The sequence below is a fragment of the Suricata suricatta genome, chromosome 5, assembly GCF_006229205.1.
Source record: "Suricata suricatta isolate VVHF042 chromosome 5, meerkat_22Aug2017_6uvM2_HiC, whole genome shotgun sequence".
NCBI classification, from domain to species: domain Eukaryota; kingdom Metazoa; phylum Chordata; class Mammalia; order Carnivora; family Herpestidae; genus Suricata; species Suricata suricatta.
Genome location: NC_043704.1, coordinates 118,212,983 through 118,228,003, shown reverse-complemented (window position 1 = coordinate 118,228,003; position 15,021 = coordinate 118,212,983). Strand labels below are relative to the sequence as shown.

The following is a 15,021-nucleotide window of genomic DNA, read 5'->3' as shown; positions in this document are numbered from 1 at the left end:
ATAGTGTTACACATGTGGTTTTCTTGCTAGTTTATCTTTGGGATATATATGTTTAAAGTTTATATATTGTGAGAGAGAGAGAGAGAGAGAGCACGTACACTGAGTGGGAGAGAGGCAGAGTGAGAGGGAGGGAGAATCCCAAGCAGGGTCTGTGCTGTCAGCATGGACCCTATGTGGGGCTTGATCTCATGAACCATGAGATCGTGACCTGAGCAGAAATCAAGAGTCCAAAACTTAACCAACTGAGCCACCCAGGTTCCCCATTGGGATATATTTCTGTAAGTGAGATTACTGAGTTAAATGCTAAATGCATAAATGTAGCTCTGTTGGATATTGTCAAAGTGCTCTCTGAAAGGGCAGGGCCATTTTGCATCTCTCTCCGAAATGTATGAGAGGTTGTATCCCTATCACCTTGCCAACAGACAATGTTTTTGAAGTTTTGCCAATCTGCTAGGTGAAAAATGTTATTTCAGTGTAGTTTTAAATTTGTATTTCTCTTGTTATAAGTAAGGTTGAACAGCTTTTGTGTTTGTTTCTGTGAACTTCATATATTTAAGTTTATTAATACTTAATGACACAAGTTGCAAGGTTTTCTTCCCCAGTTGATTGTCTTTTCATTTTGCTTCTGGTGTTTTTTTTTTCCGTGTAGAAACTTTATTGTTAGGTAATCAGATTTACCAATCTTGCCTTAAGATTTCTAGTATTCAGTTGTTCTCACTTCTAGCTTATACAGGAATTTCTTCATTTTTTAATACTTTATATATAGTTTCATTTAAAAAAATTAAATCTCATTCATTTGCAGTTTCTCCTTGTATATGTGAAGAATTGGTTCATTTTTATCTTTTTTTCAAATAGTTATCAAGTTATCCCAACACCATTCATTGAAGAGTCTATCCTCCTTTGATTTGAGCTATTCCTTTTGTCAGATACTAACAACTGTTATTGGATTTATTTCTTGATTTCTATTATGTTCTATTGGCCTCTATTGCATGCATATTTTGGGGACATTGTGAAGAGTAATAACTGATATTGTTCAAGTTTCTTTTGACCTTTTTTCCTAAGGCCAACTGTGAAGATACTGCTGCTTCAACTTGTAATACTCATGTCTTCGGTAGTTTGTAAAGGAAATCTTTATAATCACTGAATTAAATCATCATGCTTTAGAAACGTTGAAAACATTAATAGACTAATATATTTTATATAGTTGTCATACAGTTGAACTCTTGCTGTTTCTAAACATTTACTTAGCAGGTCTTTTTCTGATATCACAAATGGCCAGTAGAGGATCAAAGTTTCTCTCAGTTCAGTGTTAATTAGTATCTAATACCTCCTAAAGACTAGATATTATTACTTACTGGGACTGCCTAACCTGCTTTTCCCAGTGAAGGGAAAGGTTTTGTTTACGTTATTCCTTGATGAGTTTCACCCTATGCACAATAATAATTTTCATATTAAGTGATACTAATATTTTCATGTATATTTAGGAAGATGAAAAGGCAGCTGCTGAGATTTATGAGGAATTTCTTGCCGCTTTTGAAGGAAGTGATGGTAATAAAGTAAAGACATTTGTGCGTGGAGGTGTTGTTAATGCAGCAAAAGGTTAGTATGAATATTAGAGTCCTTGAGCAGATCCTAAATGTCTTCGTAGAATCACTGTAGGTAATAATGAAAGATATTTGTTCTTTTGAATTTCACATTTCCTTTTTATCAGCACCCTCTAGTGTTGATATTAATTATTGATTAACAAAATAAGTGGCCAGATGTAGGTTAATGAGAAATTGGAGCCAGATAAGTTTTAAAAATATTTAGTGCCTTTCAACGTTGAAGACAGCAGCAAGACTTAGCAAAAATTGTAATGTATTGCATAGTTTTACTATAAATTATTAGATTAGTCTTTTGTTAGAGAGTAAGATGGTAATATGAATTTAACTTCATATTTTGTCAGTAGGTTATACCTTAGTGCTAAAAGCATTTACTTTTATTTTTAAATAAAAATAGAAAACAAATAATAAAATTATTTTTGAAAGTTAGTTTTGAAAGTTTGTATTTTAAATTTCAGAAGAACATGAAACAGATGAAAAAAGAGGTAAAATCTATAAGCCATCTTCAAGATTTGCAGATCAAAAAAATCCTCCAAATCAGTCATCCAATGAAAGACCACCGTCTCTTCTTGTCATAGAAACCAAAAAACCTGTAAGTCATACTCAAATAAGTGACTTTTTATGTTCAGATATGACTGCCAATGATATTTCACTACTTCAAATGTAAGCAGGACTTTGGTTTCTTGTTTTTAATTATTTTTGGAGTAGATGTTGAGTTTTGGTGCTTAATCTTTGTAGAGAAGAGATAATAAATTAGAGTAGGACACTTAGATGATACTCTTTTATGTTCTTTGAGCAGTAAACATTTGGTGTTACACTCCTTGCATACTGCAAGTAAAAAGTTGACTATTTTAAATATAAATATAAAGTAATGGGATTATCTTTTTAAACAGTTCTAAACAGGGCTGCCTGGGAGGCTTGGTCGGTTAAGGGTCCGACTTCAGCTCAGGTCATGATCTCACGGTTTGTGGGTTCGAGCCCTGCGTCAGGCTCTTTGCTGACAGCTCAGAGCCTGGAGCCCACTTCAGATTCTGTGTCTTACTTTCTCTCTGACCCTCCCCTGCTTGTGCTGCCTCTCTCTGTCTCTCAAAAATAAATAAAAAACATTAGAAAATTAAAAAAAATAAACAGTTCTAAACAGAGGGATTTAAATAATACCAGCATGTGTACTGGCAGTTACCTTGGTAAACTTCTATATTTCAATAACGTTATCTTTTGCCTAGCACATTTTTGGAATTTATTTGGAGTTACTGCCAACCCAGTGGCACTTTCTTTTAAGTATTCTCGGTATTAGAAAAACTTTTATTTTTCAATGGATTTTTCGTGGGATTTGATATGTAGATGTGAGTCATGTCATTTGGAGCCACAGTTGGTGAAGAAATATGATTACATTGAATGGTGACACTGACTTTCCTTGCATAACTAAAAGAGCTCTGGATGCAAAGGCAAAAAGCAGTTTCATTGAGATGTAATTCACGTACCATAAAATTTACCCTTTTAAATTATACAGTTATTTTTTAAATTAAATTCACAATTGTGTAACAATCACTAATCTCTTATTTCAGAACATTTTTATTATCCCAGAAAGAAACCTTATACCTATTTTAGTCATCCCTAACCCCTGGCAACCACTAATCTCCTTTTTATCTGTTTGGATTTGCCTATTTGGGACATTTCATGTAGATGGAATCATACAACACGTAGCCTTTTTTTTCTGGCTTTACTTAGCAGACACATGTTAGTACCTTATTCCTTTTTATGGTTGAATAATATTTTATGGATATAGCACATACTGTTTATCCATATATCACTTGACCTTTGGGTTGTCTCCACCTTTTGGCTATTGCACAAGTAATGTTATAAACGTTTGTGTGTAGGCTTTTTTGGTGGACTTATGTATTCAGTGCTCACATATTTATAGATATATCTGTCCACATACACCTAGGAATGGAATTTTGGGTTGTATGGGAACTGTTTAACCTTTTGAGAAACTGCTAAAATGGTTTTCGAAATTAGCTGTACCATTTTACAGTCCCATCAGCAATGTATGAAGGTTCTAATTTTTCCACATCTTTACCAATGCTTGTTAAAATGGTCAATTTTAAAAATTTATTTTAGTCATCTTAGTGGGTGTGAAGTTGTACCTAGTTGTGATTGTGATTTGCACTTTCCTGATAAAGAGCATCTTTATGTGTTTATCATCCATTTGTAGCCTTCTGTGGAGAAATGTCTTTTCAGATCCTTGGCCCATTTTGTAATTGGGCTGTTTGTTGTCTTTTTATTAAGTTGTAAGAGTATTTTACACTTCCTGGAGTAAAGTCTCTTATCAACTATTTGAATTGCACATGTTTTCTCCCATTCTGTGAGTCTTTGCATTTTATTGATAGTGAGTGTCCTTTAAAGCACAAAAATTTTTAATTTTGATGAAATTCAGTTTTGTTTTGTATGTTGCTTTTGCTTTTCATTACATATCTAGGAAATCATTGGCTTATTCAAAGTAATGATTTATTCCCATGTTTTTTTCTTAGAGTTTTATAGTTTTAGTGTTCAGTTTAGTTTCTGTGAGTCATTTGAATTAATTTTTGTGTATGGCATGAAGAAGAGGTCCAACTTCACTTTTTCTTGCATGTGGATATTCTAGCACTATTTGTCAAAAAAGGCTGTTTTCCCCCATTGAGTTATTTTGGCACTTTTAAGAGAGGGATTTCAAAAGCAGTCTTAAAAGAGGAATCCCAAAGATGTTACTGATTGTTTGACTAATTCATAGTCCTCGTATACTGATTGTTTTGAAGAAGGGCGTATTTTTGGTAGTTGTTCATGCTAGTTACTTTTCTTGGCAGGTCAGTCACTTTATGTTCTTTAGTTTTGCTTCCTGTTACTCAACAATATTCAAGCCTAAGTATCCCAGGCTTTTAGGGGATAAAGTTAGTGGCTTCTTTACTTTAAGACTGTAGTTTGTTATGTTCTTTAATTGCTTTAATAATTGTTAAATTCTTATTTCAAGAGAACAGGAAGGAATTGTGTGAAAACAGAAGCATTCTTTTTAATTTAAATAGTTAGAACATAATTGGCACTAAAATAGAAATTATTTAAAGTGAGATGATTATTGAACTGTTTGTTTTGTTTAATCTTGTTCTGTTTGAAGTATAACTTGTCATATCCTTCATAGCCACTGAAGAAAGGGGAGAAAGAAAAGAAAAAAAGCAATTTGGAACTCTTCAAAGAAGAATTGAAACAGTAAGTTTTATAGTGTGGAGAACTGCTGTCATAGGTATATTGAGCTGTTGCTTAGAGATGCAGGTATGAAGAAAGTAGTCTACCAGTTAGTTACCACTAAACTGGCTTACCTACTCTGAGGTTTAGATATTATAGTGATTTTTTTAGAATATGTTTGAAAGCGAGTTAGCAATTCATCCAGCGTCTGGTTTGGTTGTGTCCTGTAGATGCAGTTCAATTGATAGTATCTACTTATTTAATGTCCGGAGTCCTATTTGCAGTGGAAACAGTGTAGTCACTGAGATTCTCGTGAGGAGTGAGCAAACTTAACTATGAAAAGAACAAATTCATTGGTCTTGAAGTTGAGTTTCCTCCTCACCTTAGAAGTGGGCTTTGTGTTCTAATGCTTGTATGACATAGCAGAAATTTGCTCATGACTCTTATAGCTACAGGACTCTCTAATCTCAGTTGTTAGTACTGGCATTTAATTATTCACAAATATTTCAAGTTCTATGAACATGGCACCTGGGTAAGTTGTATTCTTAACAGATGTCAATGAACAAATTTTGGCTCATTATTAGTGATTATAAATGTTTTCAACAGAATTCAGGAAGAGCGTGATGAGAGACATAAAACAAAAGGCAGGTTAAGCCGATTTGAACCTCCTCAATCAGATTCTGATGGTCAACGTCGTTCTAGTAAGTGGCATTTATTTTAATGTTTGTATTTGTGATTAACTGTTCTAAAAACTAAGAATTGTTTTCTTTTTCCCCTTTTGAAGTGGATGCGCCTTCAAGAAGAAATCGATCGTCTGGTGGTAATACAGTTTTTTGCTCTTTTAACTAATAAAAATTGTCCATACTTTGTATTTTGCAGGTTATAATTTTTTTTTTCCTCTTTTGTCCTAGTTCTTGATGATTATGCCCCTGGCTCACATGATGTAGGAGATCCAAGCACTACTAATTTATACCTTGGAAACATTAACCCACAGGTAATATTAGAAAAGTTAGATGAATGTTGGCTCATAATCTTTATAATTATGGATGAAAACTGCTTTATCAGTCAATGAAAAATAAAGTCAAGACTCTGAAGTAAAGCAAATTTGATGGCACTTAGGGACTATTGAAGTCTCTAAAATTACCTTATAAAATTAAATCTTAACTGGTAGGGGCTGAATTATCTTGCTATAGTTCTTAAGGTCTTCTCTCTTCTTTCTGTAACTGGGCTATCTGAATTTGAAATGTCTAACTATGTGCTGATTTTATTATTTATCAGATTAGAATATGACCAGTGGTTGACAGTGTTCTTTTGAGAGTACCCCCTTCTGATGCATAGCTTGCTTCCTTAGTGTATTTTCTTTTTCTTTCTTCTCTTTATGATCTTTCTGGACCTCGTTATATATTTACTATTTTCTCTTTTCTCTCTTCTTGGTTATATTGGGTGCTGGAAAAAGAAAAAGTGACTAGACCTTTCCCCGCCCTTTCATCACGAACATATATTTTTCCTTTTCTTAAATATAGTGACTGCTGCCTGAAAGATGTTGCTAAATGTCTAAACAACTCACTGCTGAGAAACAGCTTATTTTAGATGCAGGATCTTAAAAGGACCAAGAGGGGACGTAGAGGTGTACTTTCGATTTCTTTAGCCATCCAGTCTTTTCACCCTGACCGCTTATTTGTGTTTCTGGTATGAAAAGATTTGTGAATGTCCCATGAGGGCAAGATTTTACCTGTATAGATAGAGGTCCTAGTACTTGAATGAAAATTAATAGCATTAGTATGTCTTATTGTTCATTTTGCAAAAATTACTTTGCTTTCTGTTGCATAGAATTTTCCCTCTTTTTTCGCATACCAAAAAAACTCTTAATCCTTTTACTAGATGAATGAAGAAATGCTTTGTCAAGAATTTGGAAGATTTGGACCATTAGCCAGTGTGAAAATTATGTGGCCTAGGACTGATGAAGAAAGAGCAAGAGAGAGAAATTGTGGCTTTGTGGCCTTTATGAATAGAAGAGATGCTGAAAGAGCTTTAAAAAATTTAAATGGTAAGAAGGTTTTAGTTATCTATTAATAGAATTCAGACTTTTTTCTCGTTCTGAAAATATTTATGAAAAGTCTGGGGGGAAAAACGGACCAGAAATGGAAAGGTTAAAATTAATTCAGATTATCAGAAATCTTTTATTTTCTTTTGAGAGTTACCAGGGTGACCTTTCTTTTCTTTTTTGTAGGAAAGATGATTATGTCTTTTGAAATGAAGTTAGGTTGGGGTAAAGCTGTGCCTATTCCTCCACATCCAATATACATTCCGCCTTCTATGATGGAACATACGCTTCCCCCACCTCCATCAGGACTGCCTTTTAATGCGCAGCCTAGAGAGAGGTTAAAAAACCCCAATGCTCCAATGTTACCGCCACCTAAAAACAAGGAGGATTTTGAGAAGGTAATTTAAAAAATGTACATAGGGCCGCATCTAATTTGTAAATACTAAATATCTGTGGTAGTATTTCTTTTCAATAATTTTATAGAAAATGTGTGTGTAATTCTGTTTGGCAACTCTTAAAGAAATAAGTAGATGTGTTCCCTGCCTTAGCCCATGGAAACCCTGTATTGAAATACTAGGTCATATTTTTATTTATGGCTACCATTCCTTTTTTGACCACTTAAGTTTTTTTTTTTTTTCCCCTTTGCCCACTATTGTATCCAGGTTTGCTTAAGTGCAATATCTAAATTTACTTTGTTCTGGGAAAGTGGTAGTTTGTATTTGGTTAAGTGACTTTTCAATTAGAAAGACCTAAATAGTTAAACTGTTTGGATAGCTGCTAGCTAACTTAATTCTCAAGATCTGAGGCATTAGAGTATTTGAGAGCATATGTGGTTTTTTAAAAAACAGTTAACTACTCTAGTAAAAGCAAAGGGTGAGTATTTTCTTTTTATTAAACATAAAACCAACTTAATGTCAAGTTTATACGAATTTGTTGGTTCTATTATGAAATAATTACACTTAAAATGACAGGGCTGGTTTTAAAGGCTTGGGAACAAAGTAGCGAACTGTATGGTCAGAGGCAAACAGTTAATTATTTCACAAATTAAAATCTTTATCTGATAATTCTCAGTGTAGTACCTATTTCAGTGCATTGATGTGCATTCTGGCAGGAATGTTCTGATTCTTTGCATTTGGTGAACATTTATTGTTCACTGAACACCTCCATTTGCATTTATGTAATTGCTTAGTGTATAATTACTTCAAATGCAGTGATTGCCTGCAAAACTTGTGATTAGATGTGTAGTGTTTTCAATGCATTATGTATATTTTTGCTTGTTACTTGTTAACAATACTCACATATTCTATGTTTATTATCTGATGTGACTTCATATACAGACTCTGTCGCAAGCCATAGTCAAAGTGGTTATCCCAACAGAAAGGTACATGTTTTTCTTTATTATTACTGATCTAAATATAGACAATATCCCCTTCTGAATTAAAAAAAAATGGTGTTGAGGAAAAGGTAATATCTTGACTGAGCAATGGTTCCTTCCCAGTACTTTTTGGGGGGATATGTGACTAACTTTAGTGTACTTTGCAATTCTATGTCATTATCCTTTTGTTTTTATTGTTACCAATGTAGGGGATTTTATAGCTTTAGTGGTTAGAATGTGTTTAATAGATTTAATATGGAGTTGTTAGTCTAATAATATTAGACTATTGTGAAGGGAATGTAGTAGTTTAAGTGTATCTTAAATTGTGTATAATGTTAAAATTTGACCCATCTGTTTTATTTTCTCTTAGTTCCTGAAGGATTTGTGTTTATGCAACCTTAGTTTTGAGTTCTCCTTACTGAAAGGTCATAGCTTTGGGTTTTTTCTAATTGATTAGGAATTACTACCAATTCATTTCATGAACACTGAACATACTAGAAACTTTTTTTCATGGTAACAAAGGTATTTGGAATTCTTTTTATTTTCCTTTCTTCCTTTTTTTCTTTTTCAACATAATGATAAAGCAGAGGAATTCATGCTCTAGGTATGCTCTTGCTCAGTCAAGCTAAGCCTTTTCCCAAACACAGGAACACAACACTGGTTGAATAATAAATGAACACAAAAGAATACCAAATTCTCTTTGACATTGGCCTTGGTGAGCAACACCAGCTGAACTGTCTGCGGCAGCGGGGGACCAGGAAAACATCATGGGATGGATTGGGAAAGTATACAGTTTTTGACCAGACATTGGTACGATCGACTCCAATAAATGTGGTTTTATTATAACTGAGAGACAGTTTTTTGGTTTTGGTTTTTTTTTTTGGTTGTTGTTGCCCAGAGTAAGATAATTGCCATTTTAAAATAAAATAATGCACTTTAAATACATCCTTTTTTGTACTACACTGTTTTATTCTGATAGAAAAGTCACCCTATTAAGAATGATGTTAAATACACAATCTTTAAGGAAAAAGCGTGTGATTACAATGCTTTAATAATCTTGAAATCAGGTTAGCAAAAACTAATTGTCAGATTTTGATTTTAAATAATCACATGAAACATTTTTAAACTTCTAAACTTTAAATTTTCTAAAATAGATTTTATCAGTTTACAAGCCTGTTTAAAACTATAGTGGGTTTTTTTTCCACTGATTAAAAAAAGCATTCATAGGAAAGAATTTTTGTAGCATTCAAAAAGCATATATCCACTAGTAGCTTTACATGTGACTCAGCTTATTTTGAAACTAAATTTTGAGTATGTATTTTGTTGAAAAGTCTTAACTCACGATTACAGTGAATCCTTTCTTTTAAACTTGCTAAAGCATTTTTCATGTATAATATTCGAGTCAAGTTGCATTTGACTTAATTCATGTACGTTTTTGGATGTATAGCATTTGTCCCCCTAGTAACTGATTTTATATATTAGGATATTCACATAAAATTTCCCTTCACTTCAATTTGGCACATACCAGTGGGAGTCTTGGAACTGAATCATAACTTTACATTATCCCCCTTCCCTCAAAATGATATCGTTAGCTATGTGGATGCTGAGAATATATTCTCATTTGGACATCAAGGACTGCATATTTGCAGAACTATTAAATACTAGTATTTAGATTTAAAATTGATGCTTTTGGTTTTTTGTTTTAACACTTTTGAGGTTGAATGAATAGTTTTAAATATAGTTTCCCTTTATTAAAGATTTAAACTTAATAATTTTTTTGACTGCTTTAGGTCAAAAAAATTAATTTTTTTCACTATGTTGAGGTGTTAGTAACCATTTAAGTAGGTTGGTTTGAAAACTGTAAGAAAATAATTATAATGACTACAAGATAAATTATTTTACTGTTAATGTACTCTGAAGCAGTTCTTTATCGAGCTAAAAACATTCTGTCTTATTCTATAACTATATTTATTCATATTCTAGCAATTATATGAACTTAATTTGAGCTGGGAATGCTAAAGGTGTAATTTAGTGTGTGCCTTGTTCCAAGAGCCAATATCCTTTTGCTTTTCCCAATTATATATCAGCTGTGTGTGCTGGGGGACTGGTGAAGTGAGGAATCAAAAGCAGCTTATAATAAGCTGAGTCATTTTTGCTTGATGCAGTAATCAATGTCTAAAATAGTGGTGTATGTCACATGATTTTAGGACCTAGATTTTGAAAATATTTTCTATGAGCCCAGCCAATAAAATGTACTAAAAGCTACAAGTTTCTTTTTGGCTTAAATATTAGAAAATAATTGTTATGAAAAATGGGAAAAGCATCTCACCATGTCCCTTATTTTGGAATATTTTGGAAAGAGGACTCCATTTAAGGCTTTGGCAATATAATTGCTTCATTGAGTCATAATATGCAGGCAGAATTAAACATGTCATGAGTGGTGTGAACTAGTTTGAAGTGTGATCCAAAGGGATGTTGCCTCAGTAAAGGTCAGATTCAATAAAAACTCCATCTGCTATATGTGTACCAGAAAAGCACAGGAGTTGGATGGATTTTTTATTAAATCAGGCCTTAAACTTGTTAAATAGTTTCGCATTTTTATAAATTATAGTTATGTATATAACGTTTCAATACCACCACAAACGTGCTTGGTTTAGGAATACTTTCTTTTAAAACTGAGATAGTATGTGAGTTTTTAGATGGCTATGATAACATGTAAGCTCTGAGTTTACTGATTTTATATATTTGCAGCTTTCCAATTAGTTGTGATTCATAATTTAATGTTTTGCATTTTGAAGATAAAATTAAGTGGCATTTAAAAGATTAAATCTCTATTGCTATGAAGCTGTGTTGTGGTTCCCCACCCTCCCTTCACCTTTCCTTCCCCTCCACCTCCCCGTCCCCATTACCCCACTCCTTCTTAATGCACAAGGAAGGCATTAACATATGTTCCAGATTATTTTTTGGTATAAAATTTTGTATTAGTCAGCAGAATAATCTTTTTCTGCACAATTATAGTAACTTAGGACAAGTATAGTTTTATGTAGTGGTAGGTCTGAATCCATTTTCTTTAACTGTGTTGTTGTTGTAGGAATTTACTCGCCCTGATACACCGAATGATAGAGTTTGTTGTACGTGAAGGGCCAATGTTTGAAGCTATGATTATGAACAGAGAAATCAACAATCCTATGTTCAGGTATGCATTCTTTTTCTTTTTTTTTTTTTATTGTGGTATAATATGCATATAATAGAAAATGTACCATTTTTGCCATTTTTACGTGTACAGTTGAATGGCATATGTACATTCATATTGCTGTGCAAACCATCACCAAAAATGTTCTCATCTCCCTTTACTGAAGTTATACCCCTTGAACTATAACTCTGCATTCCGTATGTCCTCCAGCCCCTGGCAGCCACCATTCTACTTTCTGTCTCTTTGAATTTGTTTACTCTAGGTATTTCATGTAATTGGAACCAGTATTTGTTAAGTACAAATTGTCCTCAGGTGTACATTTAGATTTGAATTTGTTTACTCTAGGTACCTCATATAGGTGGACTCAGTACAAATTGTCCTCAGGTGTTCATTAAAAAAATTTTTTTTAGTGACACCTGGGTGACTCAGTCGGTTAAGTGGCTGACTTTGGTTCAGGTCATGATCTCACAGACTGTGAGTTCGAGCCCTACATTAGGCTCTTTTGCTGACAGCTCAGAGCCTGGAGCCTGCTTCAGAATCTGGGCTCCCTCTCTCTCTGTCCCTGCCCTGCTCATGCTCTGTCTCTCTCAAAAATAAACATTTAAAAGAATAAAAAACTTTTTAAACTTATTTTTTGGAATTAAAAATATTTCCAAGAATAAAGTTCTAGAAGTATAGGGTATAGAGTTATTTTTGCAATGGGATGAGAAGACAGTTTTAGTAATTAGATTAGGATGTACTTGGGTCAATTTTCCATCTGATTTTGATTTAGTTAACTGAATAACATTGTTTTTTAGCAGTCTCTAGGAGGAAAATACTACTCTTTATCCTTTTCAATGAAAGTCCTTCATAAGTGAGATTCGGTAGAACAATAGAGCTTTGTAGAAAATTTATTATCTTCTGAGTAGCTGTGGTTTCTAAGACATTCATTTAACACTCTTAAGTCATTTAAAAAACACTGCTTTTGAAATTTTTATCTTGGGAAAATCTGTCCATTGCCAGATACAGTAGCTGACATATAGGGGCGCCTGGGTGGCTCAGTCGGTTAAGCGTCCAGCTTCAGCTCAGGTCATGATCTCAGAATTTGTGGATTCAAGCCCCGTGTCGGGCTCTGTGCGGACAGCTAGCTCAAAGCGTGGAGCCTGCTTCGGATTCTGTGTTTCCCTCTCTCTCTGACTCTCCCCTCTTTGCGCTCTCTCTCTCTCTATCAAAAAAAGAAACACAATAGCTGACATGTAAACACTGAATAAAATTTATTGTAAGGCTTAGCAAGATGCATATGTGGACCTTCTGAGTACTAAGGTCAGTCACAGAGTCTGGGGGCTAGGGTGTGAAAGGGGGTAGAAGGCAGTGGGTGAGGATTTTTCTTCAGGGATCTTTGCCTTTGGTTTTATTTTATTTGTTTTATTTAATTTATTGTTATTATAATTATTATTATTTTTTTGAGAGACAGAGATAGCGCGAGCAGGGGAGGGTCAGAGAGAGAGAGAGGGAGACACAGACTCTGAAGCAGGCTCCAGGCTCTGAGCTAGCTGTCAGCACAGAGCCTGACACGGGGCTCGAACCCACAAACTGCGAGATCATGACCTGAGCCGAAGCCAGACGCTTAACCAACTGAGCCACCCAGCCGCTCCCTTTGGTTTTATTTTAAATGAAATAGGCAGATAGTATTTCTCATTTGTTTATATTTACTTGAAGACATTTAAAGAATATGATGTTAAAAAAATTTTTTTTGGTTGTTTTCTTTTAGATTCTTATTTGAAAACCAGACACCAGCCCATGTTTACTATAGGTGGAAGCTTTATTCTATTCTGCAGGCAAGTGGAATCAGTTGCTTTGTTAATTTTGACTCTGAGGTATTTCACCTTTCTAATAACATTCTGAACATTTGTTAGGGAGATTCTCCGACTAAGTGGCGAACAGAAGATTTTCGTATGTTCAAAAATGGATCTTTTTGGAGGCCACCACCATTAAATCCATACCTCCATGGGATGTCAGAAGAACAAGAAACAGAAGCTTTTGTAGAGGAGCCTAGTAAAAAGGGAGCACTTAAGGAAGAGTAAGAATTTTTTTCTTTTTCTGTTAACATATTCAGAAAAGTCACTTTAATAATTGCTTTAATTAATATCTTATTAAGATGTTAGCCTGAAAAAATGAAATGTTTTTTCTTGTACTTGTGAATATTTAAAATACTAACATTGTATTGCTTTGTCATTTTAAACATCTTGACAAGTATTAAGTATGTGTCCTATTGACCTCTGTCTCTTCCTACTGATAAAGAATCGTGATGATCTCTTAAGCAATGATTCTCTAGCAATGGAATACTTGTGGTGTTTAGAGAAATTATATTGGAACCCTTAGAATTCTTGCCTCTCTGAATGCAACATTTAAAGAGGAAAAATTACTGTAGAGCTCTGTGAAATCATATGGTTGACTATGCGAAGCTTTTCCACAAGAGTTTCCAATGTGTGGCCACCATTGAAACATATTTATTAGTGCTCAGTCATTATGGGTACAGTGAAGTTAGACTGGTTTAAGAAGCAGAAACCATTATAGCTATTTAATATTAAGAGGAGGTTCTCATGGAAGAAAATTGGCTAAAAGGTTATGGCATATAGGAGTATATATTCCTTTGTGTAGTGTAAATCTTAATGCTAATTGTATTGATTGCTTGTGAATGCATTTACCAATAAAGAGCTCTGTATTTTTGAAGCATATTTGCTTCTGAAGATGTTTTTTCATCATTTTTTCCAGGGATGTGCAAATTCAGCCTATAGGCTAAATCTCGCTGCCTCCTGTTTTTGTTAAGTTTTATTAGAACACAGTCATGCTCCCCCTGCCCCTTTTTTAAAATTTTTCTTTCTCATTTTAATTTGTTGTCTATGGCTGCTTTGGTGTTAATAGTACTGGAGTCGAGTAACTATGAGAGAGACTATATGATCTGCATTGCCTGAAGTATTTATTATCTGATCCTTTACAGACAGAGTTTGTCAGCCCCTGTTTTAGCCTGTTCTAATATGATGCAGAAGTACTAACGTAACTGACTTCCTTCAAAGAGAGTAAAGAACATGAAGGCTTTTTTCCATAGTAATGGGATACTAGGACTGGGACTCTCTTGAAAAAATAATGCCCATAATTTAAAATTTACTGTATTTGTAAGCTAAAAGTCACTGAATTATTTATTTACGAGAAAGGATTCTTCCCTCATGTAAGTTCTTCAAAGAAATATATTATGTTTGGGGGACTCAAATCGACCTAACATAATTTACTCTTAAGAATTTTATCTGAGTGGGTTTTAAAGAAATTAGTTTGTGAGCAGAAACTATAATGGTATTTAAAACTTATATCTCTAAATATTTATAAATTGAAAACATTTGTGTTCAGACAGAGGGACAAATTAGAAGAAATTCTGCGGGGGTTAACTCCAAGGAAAAATGATATTGGAGACGCAATGGTTTTCTGTCTTAATAATGCTGAAGCTGCTGAAGAAATAGTGGATTGCATTACTGAGTCATTGTCCATCTTAAAAACACCCCTCCCTAAAAAGGTATGGGAATAATCTCTCTTTATGGAACATTTAAGTAAAAGAGAAATA

The 15,021-nt window shown here is 33.9% G+C and overlaps 1 protein-coding gene across 3 annotated transcripts in view; it reads left to right on the top strand.

Annotated features, from left to right (window-relative positions):
* Positions 1-15,021, top strand: part of U2SURP (U2 snRNP associated SURP domain containing) — a 55,168-nt gene that overhangs the window by 15,518 nt on the left and 24,629 nt on the right. Inside the window, exons 5-17 of one of the 3 annotated variants that reach the window (XM_029940103.1) lie at positions 1,485-1,599; positions 2,060-2,193; positions 4,771-4,838; positions 5,421-5,515; positions 5,599-5,631; positions 5,726-5,808; positions 6,696-6,861; positions 7,045-7,256; positions 8,196-8,239; positions 11,325-11,429; positions 13,177-13,243; positions 13,322-13,485; positions 14,811-14,973. In XM_029940103.1, coding sequence (XP_029795963.1) covers positions 1,485-1,599; positions 2,060-2,193; positions 4,771-4,838; positions 5,421-5,515; positions 5,599-5,631; positions 5,726-5,808; positions 6,696-6,861; positions 7,045-7,256; positions 8,196-8,239; positions 11,325-11,429; positions 13,177-13,243; positions 13,322-13,485; positions 14,811-14,973 — 1,449 coding nt within the window. Of the gene's footprint in view, positions 1-1,484; positions 1,600-2,059; positions 2,194-4,770; positions 4,839-5,420; positions 5,516-5,598; positions 5,635-5,725; positions 5,809-6,695; positions 6,862-7,044; positions 7,257-8,195; positions 8,240-11,324; positions 11,430-13,176; positions 13,244-13,321; positions 13,486-14,810; positions 14,974-15,021 lie in introns of those variants that run through there. The other 2 variants (XM_029940102.1, XM_029940104.1) reach the window with 2 other exon arrangements.